This window comes from Ascaphus truei, chromosome 1, assembly GCF_040206685.1.
Source record: "Ascaphus truei isolate aAscTru1 chromosome 1, aAscTru1.hap1, whole genome shotgun sequence".
NCBI lineage: Eukaryota > Metazoa > Chordata > Amphibia > Anura > Ascaphidae > Ascaphus > Ascaphus truei.
Window position 1 is genome coordinate 328,469,077 of NC_134483.1, and position 16,437 is coordinate 328,485,513.

The window sequence follows — 16,437 nt, forward strand, 5'->3', positions numbered from 1 at the left end:
ATTGTATCCAAATAAGCGACACAAACCCTCCAGCATACCAAGCAGAACAAGCTTTATTCTCCCTAATATCACGTCATATAGATTAAAAGGAAGAGTTACAGTGAAATCTATTAGACAGTCACTTAGCCCCAACTATATATTTTGTTTTTTTGTTTTTAAAGAAATCACCTTTTTTTGCATGTAGTTTTAGCACGGAATGACATTTTGCTTCTCGTTCTTTCAGCTGCTGTACAAACCAATAGGGTAACAGGCTTTGCCAGCTGGTAGATTAGGTCAGACCTTTTCTGACCTTCACACCAAAGGGATCAGTCTCTGACCCACCACCTGTGACACAGCAAATGCTTTCAAAGCAATGCCTACAATACGAGTAGCAATCCAGCCAAAAAGCAAACATGTGCTCTGAGGCGCCTTACCCTCCGATGGGAAAAATACATCACAACCCATCCTTTTACAGAGCGCAAAACAACACAGAGTGAAAATAAGTGTAGTGACAGAAATGTACATAAAGCGCCTCTGGAAATCATTCTGCTCCCTTTTTTTTTTAACCTTCCTGTTCACATTACTACTGTTGGCATACAATCCTCTGACTCTTAGCTTAGGGAAGTAATGATGTGATTTATGTTGGGGGCCTATGAAATACAGCTTGTGTAGTACAGGCATACCCCGTTTAAGGACACTCACTTTAAGTATACTCGCGTGTAAGTACATATCGCCCAATAGGCAAACGGCAGCTCACGCATGCGCCTGTCAGCACGTCCTGAACAGCAATACCGGCTCCCTACATGTACCGAAGCTGTGCGCAAGCAGGGAGACTATAGAGCCTGTTACAAATGCGTTATTTACATCAGTTATGCACGTATATGACGATTGCAGTACAGTACATGCATCGATAAGTGGGGAAAAGGTAGTGCTTCACTTTAAGTACATTTTCGCTTTACATACATGCTCCGGTCCCATTGCGTACGTTAATGCGGGGTATGCCTGTATTAAATACAACTTACTGCATTTTTTAAATATATATTTTACAACTTTTAATGTATTTTTTAATGAGCAGTGTTCGACAAACCTATACATTTGCTCGCCCCGGGCGAGTAAATATTGGCCCAAGCAGCACACGTTTGGTACTAGGTGGCGAGTAGATTTTTTTGTGTGGCGAGTAGATTTTTTGGTGATTTGTCAACCACTGTTAATGAGTATTATTTGCCTGCTTAGCAACCATTTAGAAAGTTATATCTACTTCCTCTTTTGAAACAGTGCCTCAAACACAATTTTTTGAGCTCTGCCCTTTGGCAACAAAGTATCACAAACAGATCTGTTGCTGTGTTCCCAAACAGCAGACAGCCTATTGTTCTGAAAGCTGCAACAATAATGTCTTAGGCTTAGTAATATAACGTTACATTGCAGATTAAGCATTTCATAGACGGCAGCAGTCCAAAATCGGCCATTTCGATAGCCCCACAAACAGGATATTGGCCAATCGATCAGCAGCAGCTTAGGCAATTATTTCTCATTAAAGCTACTCGCACGCGGCATATAGTAAACCAGGGGGGGGGGGGGGAAAGTGACACTGCTTGAATGTTTCAGAATTAGAACAGCATGACTTTTGGGGAAGCTGAAACCGACTAAGCCCTTTGCTGTGCACAGTTTCCAAATGATTAAGTCTTGTTTCTTCCTCTCAGAGGTTATTTCCTCACCTGCCCCACCACTTTGCCCCAGACACTTTCTTTCCCCCCGTACAACTTTCCGTTCCTTATTGACGGCATCCTTTTTCAGAGCACACTGGTAGTATTGCTTGTGCGTATACTTTGTTGGCCGCCTTATCGCCTCTCCCTCTAAAGCCCCTATTCAATATGCTTGTGAAAGCTTCTTGCCCGTGCTGGATAAAGCGTTCCACGCCATTTGTATGACTGGGAATAGAATCTCACTGCTTCACAGCATAATGTATGAGGGACTATACTTGTCTCCGAGCCAGCACATTATCCTCCTGTCTACAAACTGGAAATTGGAAGACTCTTCTCAATATACACTTAAGTATATCCTAAGTAACCCTGCTTACATCTCTGTCCCCTCTAGTAACTTGTTCCCTACTTTTTCTTTAACAACCATTTTGTAAGCCTTTATCTGTGAACCTTCTTCAAGGTTGCTATATTGCTCTTTTACCATCACTTTTTATAAGTAATCCACAACGTTCCTCTGATCTTCTCCATCCCTCTCTCTCTAAAGACCTCTTTCTCGCTGTGCTCGCTCTTCCATTTTCCTCTTTGACGCTGTTAAAATGACAATTTGCTAGCAGGGAGACAACTGGTGGAAAAACACAATGGTTTTTGCCTATTAATGAAACATGATTTAAATGAGGATAAGAGTTCTATCCTGTACACAGAGCTCTTACCCAACCAAACCCCAACCTCAGGCAAGAAATCAAAGGACACTGTGTGTTAGGGCAACTTTTTATTGCCACCAGAAGGACTTCACGTGGGAGCAAAGATTCCATAGGCCATGCCTTCATCAGGCTGTGCGAAGAACCGTAAAGTAGGTAGGTCATCATGAGAAATACAGGTTTACAGAAAAATGAAACATACATGCTTGGACACTGAAGAGTTTTTGAACAAAAACGTACAACTTTTGAATCATTTACAATGTTAACATGTTAAGGGTAAAACTGTCCCATGGCCAAAAACAAGCACATTTGATCTTATGCTGTTTGTGCAACTTAAGCTATCATTTCTATAACCTTCTTAACACCAGCCCTGGTTGCTTGCAGCAAGATGTATGTGGGCTTCTACAACTGCAAGTAAGTGCATTTCATCTCCAGCTTTTTAACAAGCTGTTGTAAGTAATCCCAAAAATGATTTGTTTAGTGTGCAACTCCAAGAGAAATCATTTCATATGGGTGAAGAAAAATAAGCATAAGGTCAACTCTATCCTATAACCTGTTATACAGTAATGCATTGACATAGTTTCTGTCACTGAATATTTTGAATAATTACTGATACCCGATACCTTTTGTACAACGGCTGTTACTTGAAACCCAGATGACAGTAACTAAAGCCAATGGGACAGTGTGAAAACAGTATGAACTTATTTGTGGAATTCGGGTTTAAACATAAGTTTTCCAATGAAACAACTTGGTTTGCCTTCGTATTATTGCAACTTCTTGTGTTAATTTAAAGGAAGGAAAACATACTTAGTGTAAGATCAGTGTGGACAAGGAAGCAGAGGAGTAGCGCGAAAAACAGCAGAAATAAAGCAGAGAGCTGAGAAAGGTGAGAGAGAACACGGAGCCTAGAAAACTAGATGGAACAGCTTTGCACAAGAAATGTCGCGGAGCACAAGTTACAGGAAGTACACCAGCGCAAAACAATAGAACTGACAACACTAGAAAGTTAAACCATTTAGCTACTTTTTTTGTTGCTGTTTTTTGGGTGTTTTGGCATTTTTTTTTTTAAATACACTTAGTTTTTAGGTTTTTTTTGTTGTTTTCATTTCTTTTTTTATTTTTCATGAGATAAAAAGGTGGAGATAGGATTAGCAGCATGAGAAAACAGGTTTGACTTGTTCCAGTCCGGTGAGGCATGGCCTTTGACCTTGTTGCATGATATTCAGCACGGTCTTAACACCTTCACGGCTGGAGAGGGCTGTAATGCATTGCATTTAAAAAGGTGCCCCTCAGCACATGAAGGTGTCAAAGAGAATCTCATCTGGCATCTGGATCTGCCAAGCAAAGGGCTGATGTTACATGACAGACACAGCCTGTAATTGCGGGCATGGAGACACGTTGCCCTCTTGCCTTGACAGCCCGCTATTGCAAGCCGCCATCTCCATGCCCGCAACCTCTGCAGTGCAGTCTTCATTGTACAGCCTCTTGATTCCATCGTAGAAGTCGTCCACTTCCATCTGCTCCACCTTACGCTTGGCGGAGGCTTGCTTGCAGCCAAATGGAGCCGCCATCCGCTGGTAGAGGACAGCCGCTCCGTTAATCAGTGCTCCTGGTGTGCGCTTGCCCTGGGGGTGACCTCCTGGGCCTGAGACAGAGGAGGGGCGGAATTGGAACGCTCCTCTGTTGCAGGTCACCAGGGTGCGCTTCAGGGGACAGTAGACATATACAGCGTTGGGAGGCAAGGGAGCCTGGAGAGGAGAAAGGTGCCGTGCTGCTACCTCCCGACAGTGAAACAGCTGGGAGCTATCCATCTGTGTGAGACCAGACAGGAGACATGAGTAGAAAACAACAAAGGACAGTTGTGTACAACAAGTGAGGTACACTTTAAAGCAGCAAACAACTCCAGAATATCTTTTTTTTTCATTGTCTGAATCAACGTTATTTTCAGATCCTTCAGTACTTTCAAGTTTGTCGTCCTGGTTTAAAAAAAACATCAAGATGTCCAACAAGAACAGTCATGTCCCAACTTTCCACAGGCTCACTAGGCTCACCAGGATAGCGTTGACCAGGAGGCCATCTTGTTTCTCCTGGCCATCAATTAAAAGCAGGGGACAAAAATTCATATTTTAAAAGAAGTTGTTGTGCTGAGTTTTGTTTTAAACTGAATTTATGGAAACAATCCACCTACTCATTTGATTTGACATATTTTGAAAAAGGAGACCACTCTGTCCTCCCGTTTCTTCAAAATAAAATGGCCTATACTAGTTTCGGTTATTGACACTTTGGAAGGATATCGAGCTACTGAGAATAGCCTGGTGCAATTCGGAAGTAGTTAAGTCGCCCTGTGGCCCTCTTACTCGAGACTGTTGGGACTTTGGACATGTGAACCACAAGACATGCTCCGAATGTTCTCCTTTATCAAAATGTGAACAGTAAAACGCAGGGAAGTGAGGCTGAACATTTAATGCCTGATGGTAAATACACCCTGCCACCAACACAGCTGGACTGAATAATGATACAAAATATATTTTTACTCTTCCAGCCTCATTCTCCATTGAATAAATATAGCTTAGGGTTGATATTGTTTAGTGCCTTCTAAACCAACAGCAAGAACCATTACAGAAGGGTCTTCTTTCATGTAACCTGGAGTGTGGGAGAGTTACAAGGCATTTAAAGCATGCAATGGGGGTTAACTTCTTTAACCGTTCAAGAAGAAATATCCCCAAAGTCGTGTAAGTATGTTTAGTTATACTCAGGATAGCTTTTAATCAAATATTAATTATTGTGGGAACAGAAGAGGGAATAGTGCTTTAGAACTGAAAACCCTCGGCATCAATCTAAAGAAAGAGAAGGTAAAGATGTATACAAGATATAAAATATGACTGTTGGTATAGGTATCCTACACCTAAATAAATATTGTGCCACTGTAAAGCGGCATTTCTGCTTTGGGTGCAGAGGGGGTTTGCCCTAGGTGGGAAGGAGGGGGTCTCCGGAGCTGAAGTGTGTTCATTTGATCTCCGGTGTCTTGCTGCTTCCCAGAGAGTTTGAAGCAGGGGAGCCTGGTTCAATTCCTGGTGTCGGCTCTTTGTGACCTTGGGCAAGTCACCTTATCTCCCTGTGCCTCAGGCACCAAAAACATAGATTGTAAGCTCCACGGAGCAGGGACCCGTGTCTGCAAAATGTCTCCGTAAAGCGCTATTTATAACTAGCAGCGCTATACAAAAACATGCTATTATTATTATGTCAATTTCAGCTCTGGAGACCCCTTGCTTCCCACTTTAAGGCTCATGTAGGACTCATTGATATTTGCACACTTTGCCAGGGCACACGCAGACCGTGAAAGCGCTGTTTCACCCTTATAAATAATTTTTCAAATAAAACTGAATCCTGAAGTGAGTGACTCTAGGAAGATAATTCTGGTGTAATTATAACATATCTTAGGTCATGTGCTAGCTTGTTCTGTGTAGCGCTTACATCTCATGTATAAAATGTGGACAACTCAAATGACTGCCAAAAAGGGGATTATTCAGCCCATTTTAAATTAAACATATTAAATATTGGAATGTCTCCTAATAGAAGGACTATGTTTGTTGAGGAACTCAAGGTTTAGCATGTTTTTTTGAGTTCCTAAAAACGTTAGTTTAGGAATCAACACGAAACTCCATACAGTGATTATGCAAATGTTAGTATTGAGGCCGGATACCTTTTCTACCCCACATTATTTTAAGCTGAATCATTTATTGTAGTGCACATATAAAGATTATTTTCTTTGCCAAGTGTTCTGGCACTATAATTCCCTATAAAAACAACACTGCTTACCTATAACATGCAAAACAAACATGTTGGTGCACTGCGGCTCTACCAATAGCCCAATTATCTAAGCACCTTGTCTGGTGCCCCTCCATATTACAGTAAAGTTCTGAAGCCGAGTGACACCATGCGCCATCTTCTCTTATAATACTCAACTACAAAAAACTTTTCTTGGCCACTTGGTTGTCTAATGGCCCCGACCCTTCCCCTGGCCCCTCCCCCCCTACCATTTTCAAAGAGCTGCAGCTGGGATCAACAAAACCTTCAAGGTTTTTGTGAAGTTCAATAGGGGGCTGAAGAGGGGAAATCTCCAGTCACCGGTGCATAATGTCTTCCTTCTCAATACACTCCAGGGTTGGTCTTAATAGGCCATAACCATGATGTTGGAAATTTGGAAAATACAAATCTGCACATGCCCTTGCTAAATATTGTGATGTTGGTGTAAACGTAATACAAGACAACTATTGAAAACGTATTTATGGCATTTACGTTTATTTTTCTAATATTTCTTCACCCTTTCCCCTGTTGCTCTACTGCTAAAACTCTAACGCAGACCCTCATTCTCTCCCGTCTCGACTACTCCTTCCTGCCTCTTACCTTTCTCCCCTTCAATATATCGTAAACACTGCTGCTAGAATCACTTTAATCCTAAATCTGTCTCAGCGTCTCCCCTGCTGAAATCCCTCTCCTGGCTTCCTATCAAATACCGTATCACACACACAGTTCTCCTCCTCACTTTCAAAGCTGTGCACTCTTCTGCCACACCTTACATCCTAGCCCTAATGTCTCACTATACACCATCCCGACTGCCCACTTATGGTTAGAAGAAAAAAAATCCTTTAATATGGCAGGGAGCATGTATAACATCGGTATAAGCGCCACAAAACGTTGCCACGACACATCTCAACCCTGTTAAAGAGGGAGCATCCTTCGTTTTGAAATTCATTGTTTCACTAGTGCTAACCCTGGTCTCTAGTGCACACTAAATCCAACATTAAAGGGATGAAAAAGCTGTGTGTATTTCAAGGAACTACTCAGCATGTTGCATATACAGTAGGATGCTTTGCATATACGGTGCTCTACATATTTTTATACATATACAGTTTGTTTCCACGCTCTTCCCAAGAGCCCCTGATGTACAGTGTTTTCATGTGTATGTTTTCCCCCATGAAGGCTTTATTAACACATAGGGGCCCATTCAGGCAGCTTCAATGTTATCACTGCAACATCGAACGTGTTAGCATGTTCCTACCGAACGGTATGAATTTTGTGAATAAAAAAAAAAAAAAAAATTGGTAATTCCGTGAGAGATATCGCTTTGGTAAATACCGTTTGGTACAATAATGACACACCACATGAGTTGGAATTTGCTTTTCAAGCGATATATGTCTGTGTGATTTCCCTCCAGTCTGGAAGAGCTGTGCAGAGAGAAACTGCATCTCCCTTCACAGCCCTTACAGGCGATCGCACTGTTTTTATTTTATTTTTATTAACATACGATTAATGCAGATGGTCTCCATTGCTGAAATGAATACGGATCCGCTCCGGATACCCCCGGGTTTAATCCTATGTAGTACAAATAAATTATACTCCTCCATATGCACAATGCGAACCCGATCTCGAGACCCTTTCGGTGGTGGAAACAAAATATGCAGGTTTAAGGTGCGAGGTGCATATTGAAGCTACCTGAAAAGAAGAAGTTGTCAAACAATGCGAGTTAGGGCATTTTTGGAGCTACCGCATGGCTTGTCGTAGCAAGAGTGATAACGCTCATTGCAAAGACGTTTTTAAATGAAGAGCACAACATGCAGCTCACTTTTAATATCAATTATATTGGGGAACTGCACCTTTAAAAGGCAGTTTATTATATGGGGTAAGGTGGTCCAATTTCAGGATAACAACAGGCGTCTCTATAATTTATCACATAATTAACCGATTAACCTAGGTCTATTTATAACCAAGTCAATTTGCTTAGTTATGGATCACACTGCAAACCTGGCCTGTTGGTGTCCCTTCTGTGATCTTGGACCAGTATGCTGTAGGGAATATCTACTGGGGTGCACAGCGATAAAAAAACAGGACAAGCAAAACCTGCCTAAGGCAATCTGAGGCCAGGTAGAGACCAAAGTAAGTATTTCTCCTTTGATAATATAAAGCAGGGGTGTGCAAACTTTTCCATTTGCTCACCCCTGCCTGCTCGGCCCCACGGCATCTATAACTGCTGCGCCCCCCTCCTGAAAATCTAGCGCCCACCGCAGTTTGCACACCCTTGATATAAAGCAAGGGTTCAAGGCTCTTAGAACATGAAGCTCACCTCTGCGGTCTGAAGCAGCTCGATGGTAAGCGTGAGCCAATCAGGAAGCAGCTTTTCCATTTCCAAGCTGAGGAGTGCCAATGCCAGCATAGAACCCTTGAACTGCATGAGCTGGTAAGACGCCATACACTGCAAAAGCTGCCTCGTGAGCAGAGCCACACGCTGTGAAGGGTTCATCTCTGGAATCTCATCCAACAAGCGAGGGCTGACTGTCAATGCAATGGCATGGAACTGGTAACAGATACAGAGATACAAATTAGAACAGTGCCACTGCAGTTTGGCAATATATAATCAGCGCTCCATTCCCATTGATGCAGATGGTGGAATCTAGATATTTTGACCTGACTCAGAATAACATACTGGTTTACAGTCTAAGGGGCTTATTCTATACTCCACCGGAGCAGAACATTGGGCAATTTGCGTTCCCATTTTTGGCCTGATCAGTGAGTTCTGGTGAATCTCGCTGTGGACGTAAACTCCTGTTCCAGATGGGAGTACATAAAAAATGAATTTGGTAGTAACGATTCTAGTATTTATACTTGAGCAGCTTTTTAAATGTTATCTTGTTTGAGCAACATCAGAATGACATGCAGAAGGCATGTGGATTTATGGCTTAATAGGACTCCTCCCTAGAACACCAGAAGATCTGGCATTGTTATTGTATTGCTTATATGTAAGGACAACATATGAGTTGTCTCCCCACAGAGGCTTGCAATGCACTGCAGAGCAATGTGCTGTGGATCTTTTTGGTGACTTGCTTGAGAGACTTGTGAGGTCTTCAGAGTCGATGAATTTACTATAGGTTTAAAGTGCTCTCAAGTACACTAAAAGATATCACTGCATCCAAAAGTATATAGGTCTTTTCCAGGATCAGCATGGTTAGTGCAGTTACAAGAGCTGATAGTTATAAAACTGCTTTCGGGGGAAAAACAACCTTGTTGGAAGCTGTTCAACAGGAATTAATAAGGGTCTCTTTCTGTTTACTAAAATATAGTATAAGAGTTTTAATGTTAGAGTGAACATTTTTGAAGTGAAACTTCTTTGCTGGCACCTACTGAAATTTTATAGGACAAAATCTACTTAATTGGGAACACAGTTATTAGAGGAATTCCCAGTGAGTATAAATATAGAAGTGCAAGTAGCAAACATTTTAGAAATGTATAATAAAGTCAGAAGTGAAAAACATGCACGGTGTGTAAACATAACACATGAATTCTATATAGATTAATATAGTAACTGTAATGATTATATAAAAATAAAAAACAGGGGTGTGTGTGCTGAGCACGTGCGTTCCAAGTCAAACTTCCTTGCGTTTTGTCAGTGAAATTGTGTTTTGATTGTTATGATTTACATTGAATGAAAGACTTTTGAGTGTAACAGCATTTAGATACTTCCAATATATATGTATCCCACTTTAGTTATCATAAGTCAATTATATCATGTATTCTAAGTGATAGTATGGACATTTCAAGACAAAATATATATATATTTATTTATATTTCGGTGACAAAACACAAAGAAGTTTCACTTGCAATGTGCGTGCTCAGCACAAACACACAACATTTTCTTTTTTCTTCTATAAGTCTAATTTGAACAAGCTGACACAAAAACTGTATTTACAATGTGTAGGAAATCCAACGGTGTAGCCGTGTGAAGGTCCCAGTTGAGTTTGTCCAGAATAATCCTCTCCATTCTGAGGACCTCAGCTGGAGAGCAGCCACAGGAGCTATCCTGGGCCAAGACTTTGAGGGCAGGAATCCGCTGAAGGAGAAAAACAGCAAGCTTTAAAAAGTGGAATTCTGCATAACTGGCCACAAAACACACACCTTTTGTAACTCACACAACAACCTCACTGGCTTCCTCAAAACTAATCTAACACGGCTAAATGTGGCTACTTTTGTTACTTTCATAATTCTTTGTAAATTATATTTTTTAGGGGCTTCCTGATGAGGATGCTTTTGTCAAACAAGTGTTTCCTTTACTGTTATCCCACTATAGCTTTATCAGAAAGTCAACGCTGGTAAGGGGAGGGAGAGAGGGGTGGATCTGGCTTGCTGAACAGAGGAAATCAAACCACTTTCAAGTCTCAGCTGACCATGTTTACAAACTAACTTTAAAGCATGATTTTAACATACCTTCAGATGTCAAATTTTGGTACAAGGCAAAATGTGTGTGTGTGTGTGTGTGTGTGTGTGTGTGTGTGTGTGTGTGTGTGTGTGTGTGTGTGTGTGTGTGTGCGCGTGTGTTAAATAATGATTTTTCATTTGCAAAACTAAAACACCAACTCAATAAATACGCTATTTATTTTTTGTTTTCATTGAAAAGTACTGGGCTTTAAACCAAGGTTGTGTGAATATGTATATACAAAATAAAAAAAAAGTCCCTCACGCTCTCTCCTATAAATACCCCCCTTCATATTCCCCTCTTTTATTCAAGTCCTTCTCTGGAAGCTACCCCTGGTTTGGGCAGCACCCAAACTGGGACCAATAGCAGTGAAGAAAACAGAACCATGTTTATCGAAGAAGAAAACCCCCATTAAGTGTTAAATATGCATATTCAAATTCAGCAGGGGCTCAGGGCTGGGATACAGTTCTAAACATGAAAATACAAACAAACTCCCAACCTTCCTGAGAAATAACCCATTCAGGAATCCCCTCATCTATAACCAGGTTTTGAGTGACTGCTGTAAGAATGCCTTGAGCCTGGCAAAGTGCCACCCGAAGGAAATCTCATGGCCGTGGCCCAAGAAATCCCACTCCCTCCAAAATGCGTGGCTGGCAAGAAATGAAGGGGATGGTCCGTCAGTGTAGATTTACCTCGTCTTCCTCAATGGTCTTGGCCGCAAGGAAGAAGCAGCTGATTGCAATGCACCGCAAGTATTTTGGACGGGCCTGCCAGGTAAAGGACACCGCAAAAAGATTACAAAGCTGCTCAGCACTTTTACTGTCAAATACACATTATGTGGCCCAAAACAAGAGACAATATTTTATATTCACTGCATGTGGTAGTAATTAGAGAAAACAAACCTTTTATGTAATTATGAATATAATAATACGTTGATATTTAATTGATCTACTTATTAGGGTTTTTTTTTGCTTATTTTATTTCCACTATCCTTACTCTGTTTTTTTTTTTTACCAGTTTAATATTTTATTTTGAGAATGAAATGAAACAGGCTTATTTTTTTTTTTTATTATCTATTTTCTCAATTCCGTCCACCCTCTAACCCAGGGGTGCGCAAACTTTTCCCCCTGCATGCTGTCCCCCCCTTACTATGGCAACGTGACCCCGCGGCGTCATGACGCATCGCTGAAAGCCAAGGTAAGGTAAGTTACAGAGGCCTTGCGCAGTGCACCGGCATTTAATTGAAATATCTTCGAGGAAGCGTGGGGCCTCTAACCGTTGCGCCCCCTGGAAAGTCTGGGGGGGGCACACCCCTCCCCCCCCCCAGTTTGCACACCCCTGCTCTAACCAACCTCCTGAGGGAGATACTTTGGACCCACATAAAAATATTTTATGTTTGAATCGTAGCAAAGGAAACTAATGCAGTACATTGTTTTGCTTTTGTCATGCAGCTCGTTACTGGGAGGTGGGAAGAATGTTTTGCTCCTGAGTATATGTCTGCTGTGGGAAATGCTTTGTCTTTATCTGGATGCTGCTGTATGTTAAACTTACAACCTCTTCACTGAAGTAAAGGATCAGCCTGGAGGTTGACGTCACGGTGGTGATGTTCAATGCATTTTCTGCTTGCCCTTGTGCAAGAGTCAGGAAGGAATTTAAATGTTCCCCTTATGAAACTTCGGATAATGTTTCGCTGGGGTTTTTTGTTTGCCTTCCTCTGACCAACTACTGTAAATACAAATATAGGATAAGTATCAATCGTCTAAATTTAACATGGGTTGAACTCCATGGATGTCTTTTTTTCAATCTCATCAACACAGATTGTTGCCTAGGAACGCTTATGCCACCTCCCACCTGGTATTTTTTGTTTGATGCTAGTAAAAGGACAAGGATGTAGAACTTTGATGCATCTCCGTCGCCCCCGCACCACAAAGGGGCCAAGGAGCGGGTCCCTAGCTGGGCAGGCCGCAGGCAACCATCCCGTGGGCCGGGTGTGGCCAGAGGGCCGTGCTTACCCCACCCCTTGGTGTAGTGCGCCAGAACTGAAAAGGGGGGAGGGTAGGAGGCAGAGATCAATACAATTAGGGGTATAATTAGGAATACTGAAGAAATAGGAGTACAAAAAATATATATATCTTTAAATAGCAGCAATTAAGATGTGTTGTGAATTGGGAGTAAGGGGTTAAAATCACAGCAGTACAGTTAGTGTTACCACCAACAATCAGTGAACAAAGGCAAGACAAATTCCCAAGGCAATCCATGTCCTTGGATGTTAATTGCAGCTGTGTCAGAAAAGTCCATGTTCACATGAAAAATTGGCACGGAAGAATGTGTTGAGTTTAGCAGTTTTTGGACTTCTTCCGAGTCCTAGTGTTGTCCCTCTCCTGTTTAACTGAATGTATTATTCGTATATATTTACATTTAAACATGGACCCCATGCCACTGCCTGCACACTGCTTCCCCCTTTTACATCTTCTGAATTTATATGGCTAGCAAGTCAGATGTTAAGCTAAACGTCCTCAAAATGTATCACATCACAGATCATTTATAACATGTTTCCAGGAATTCAATTAATAAACAAATGCACATATTAGTTCAATGTAACGATAATTATGTTACCCAATTTCATTGTTTCAATACCCTGGGGACAAACACTATTTTTGTAAGGCAAATTATATGTTATAATATTTTTCACTGCTTATTCTAGATTGATTTCCTTAAAATGGCTTACGTCAAATTATGTCCGAGCAAGTCTTTAGCATCCCAATTGTTAAAGTGCTATCTTGCAGCATTTAATTAACAAGTGAGTAGTTACCTTTACTGTAGCTAAAAAACGGTCCAAAAGACTGATGGCCAGAGCAAGTGTTTCTGGGTAAACATGGAACTGGTGCTTCAGTTTAGCCAGCCATTGAATCACTTCATCTCGCTGTTCTGGAGAAATAGCTACATCCTGTGAGACAGAACAGAGTACACATTAGTATGCATGTTGTATGAAGTACTATAGACAACATTCATTGTAGATTGATTGGTGGAACCTGTCCTCTTAGCTTACGCTTACCATTCCCACCCCTATTTAAACACACACAATCTTCCCCCTGGAGAAAGGTGGAAATAACGTTTGCTACAACCATAAGCTTGGGAAATATACATTTTTACCTTCACCCATTTTAGGGTACTTTCAAATGTTATAACCCAGTTTTAATTGCACTCGCTCACGCACAGTCCACGTAGTGCTTTTAAATACTACCCCTTAGGCACTGCATACATGTCGCACATCCTGACTACATCATTGTTTTCTTTGAATTTCCTCCACTACAAAGAGAAAAGATTAAAGGACACATTGAAAATTGGTAGTGTCGGTATCTGCTGAAAGGATCCAACCTTGACATGATAATAAGTTGACCAAAAGATTGAACTAAATGACCCATAATAATTAGAAGAAAAAAAGATACATACATTGAATAAATTGTCATATTGGATATGCACATCTGCATGTTGTGTGTCTTCTGTTTAACCGAATAAGATATCCTAACTTGAGCTGGACAGGAGATGGACAATAGCAGAACTCAGGTCAGAAGAAGTACAACAAACTGCCAAACTCCAGTTGCTACTATTAACTATAGAATAATATGAACGTTGTGTTTTTGAGCTTGCCAAGATTGTGTGCTTCTAATTAATTGTGGTAGCACAGTCAACAGAGGAACCAAACAAATATATGTAGCAAGTAGAAACAAATTAGACATGGTTTGCAATCAATTTCTAAGTATATATAAACGTGCTTTCAAAAACATAATTGCACTGCTACGGATATTAAAATGTACCAATATCTGCTGCATTGCACGAGCAAACTGCAGTCCGCTTACTTTACTAAAATGTGATAAGCTGAAGGCCATCTGAGCTCAGAAAGCTTCCTCATGAATTGTAGAAATAACATCTGTAGGAACATGTGTTATGGAATGTACAGGCAGTCCTCGTTTTACAACGCTTTGTTTTACAACGAATGGCTTATCCAACGCCTTGCAATGCATACCTATGTTCATTTTTACAACGCCAAAACGGCTTATTCAACGCTCTTACGACGTTTTTTATGTGTATGTGTGTATATATACACACATACACATAAACAACGTAGCAAAGCGTCATAAGAGCATATATATATAATATTATACTATATAATATATTATTTATTATGTTATATTATATATATATAATACCGTATATACACTATATAATTTATGTGTGTGCTGCATATCTTATTGCCTGCGTAAAATATTTGGTGTATTTTAGTGTTAAAAATGCCTTCAGGAACGGAACATTTCATTTAAACAGTGTTCCTATGGGAAAATGTGTTTCGCTTTACAACGCCATTTTGAGTAACGCATTGTGTCGGATAACCGAGGACTGCCTGTATCTATGCAGCTAGATACCATAGGTTCAGACTGCAATGGTTCATATGACTAGAGTAGTACAAGTGCACTTCACCCTGAGACCATGAGCAGAGATCCCCACATACTACTTGCTTTGTAACATCTCAAACTTGCCAATTAGTGCATCCATAACTTGTATAGCGTTATGGGGGTTTCCGGCACACAACAATAGAAAAAGATAACAAAAGCAGGTAATATGCCAATAGAAAAATAATTTGTATTAGTGGAACAGGAGATGATGCAACAAGCAGTGCCACAGAGTAAGCTGACTCGAGAGCATGACTCGTCAAACATAAATACAATATCAATAAAGGGAGGGGGACGGGGAGGGAAGGGAAAAGTACAAAGAAGGGGGGAAACAAAAAACAAGCGTAAAAAGATGGAGGGGGCAACGTTTCGGGGCCTAAATAGCCCCTTCTTCAAGCCTGTTCCCACAGACACTAAAGGTCTGTGGTACTTCCTTTTAATACCTCCAGCCAAACCTCTCACCTACACCAGTACAGATAGGTGTCAAATCTCTGATACTGAAATGGGAAACTATGTCCCACAGAGCCAGTTAAATGTTAACTAAGGATCAGGAAATACTGGTAAGCAATCAAGGTATCAACGATATTGTAAAGTAGATACCAGAGGAGTAAACAACACCTGAATGTAACATGACTAGAGTTGTGACTAACAACCTAAGAACCTGTATACATATACTCATCAGAGAAAGCACATTAAAGCCAAGATCATAGGGAATATGCCCAATTAAAACTAAGCACAGCAAAGTCAAAAGGAAGCACAAATCAATAGTGCAAACAATCAAATCCACAAGTTTAAGAATATGAAATATTGAGCCCTTATTTTATTTATTTATATCTATAAAATATTTTACCAGGAAGTAATACATTGAGAGTTACCTCTCGTTTTCAAGTATGTCCTGGGCACAGAGTTATGATGACAAATACATGTTTACAAATACAGTTACATAAATGAGCAGGGTATACATTATATACAAGACATTGCGTGCACAGTTAAAGATAATATATATTATGGGCGTATGAAACAGTTACAGACCAGATTAAAATGTGTGACAGCTTTAGATTTGAAAGAACTTAGAATGGTGGTGGATGTGAGAGTCTCCAGTAGGTTGTTCCAGTTTTGGGGTGCACGGTAAGAGAAGGAGGAGCGGCCGGATACTTTGAGCCTTGGGACCATGAACAGTCTTTTGGAGTCTGATCTCAGGTGATAGATAGGTGCTGCATGTGGTAGGGGTGAGGAGCTTGTTCAGGTAGCTGGGTAGCTTGCCCATAAAGAATTTGAAGGCAAGACAGGAAAGGTGAACTTTGCGCCTAGACTCGAGTAATGACCAATCTAGTTCTTTGAGCATTTCGCAGTGATGTGTG

The 16,437-nt window shown here is 40.9% G+C and overlaps 2 protein-coding genes across 3 annotated transcripts in view; one reads left to right on the top strand and one right to left on the bottom strand.

The window, feature by feature from the left end:
• Nucleotides 1-16,437, top strand: part of SEPTIN11 (septin 11) — a 335,103-nt gene that overhangs the window by 120,453 nt on the left and 198,213 nt on the right. The gene's annotated exons all lie outside the window — the stretch shown is intronic.
• CCNI (cyclin I) overlaps nucleotides 2,434-16,437 on the bottom strand; it is a 73,653-nt gene continuing 59,649 nt past the window's right edge. For both annotated transcript variants that reach the window (XM_075606811.1, XM_075606805.1), the window contains 5 exons: nucleotides 13,438-13,572; nucleotides 11,318-11,392; nucleotides 10,122-10,262; nucleotides 8,502-8,732; nucleotides 2,434-4,188 (listed from right to left, as the gene is read on the bottom strand). In XM_075606811.1, coding sequence (XP_075462926.1) covers nucleotides 3,733-4,188; nucleotides 8,502-8,732; nucleotides 10,122-10,262; nucleotides 11,318-11,392; nucleotides 13,438-13,572 — 1,038 coding nt within the window. In that variant the 3' untranslated portion in view covers nucleotides 2,434-3,732. The remainder of the gene's footprint in view (nucleotides 4,189-8,501; nucleotides 8,733-10,121; nucleotides 10,263-11,317; nucleotides 11,393-13,437; nucleotides 13,573-16,437) is intronic.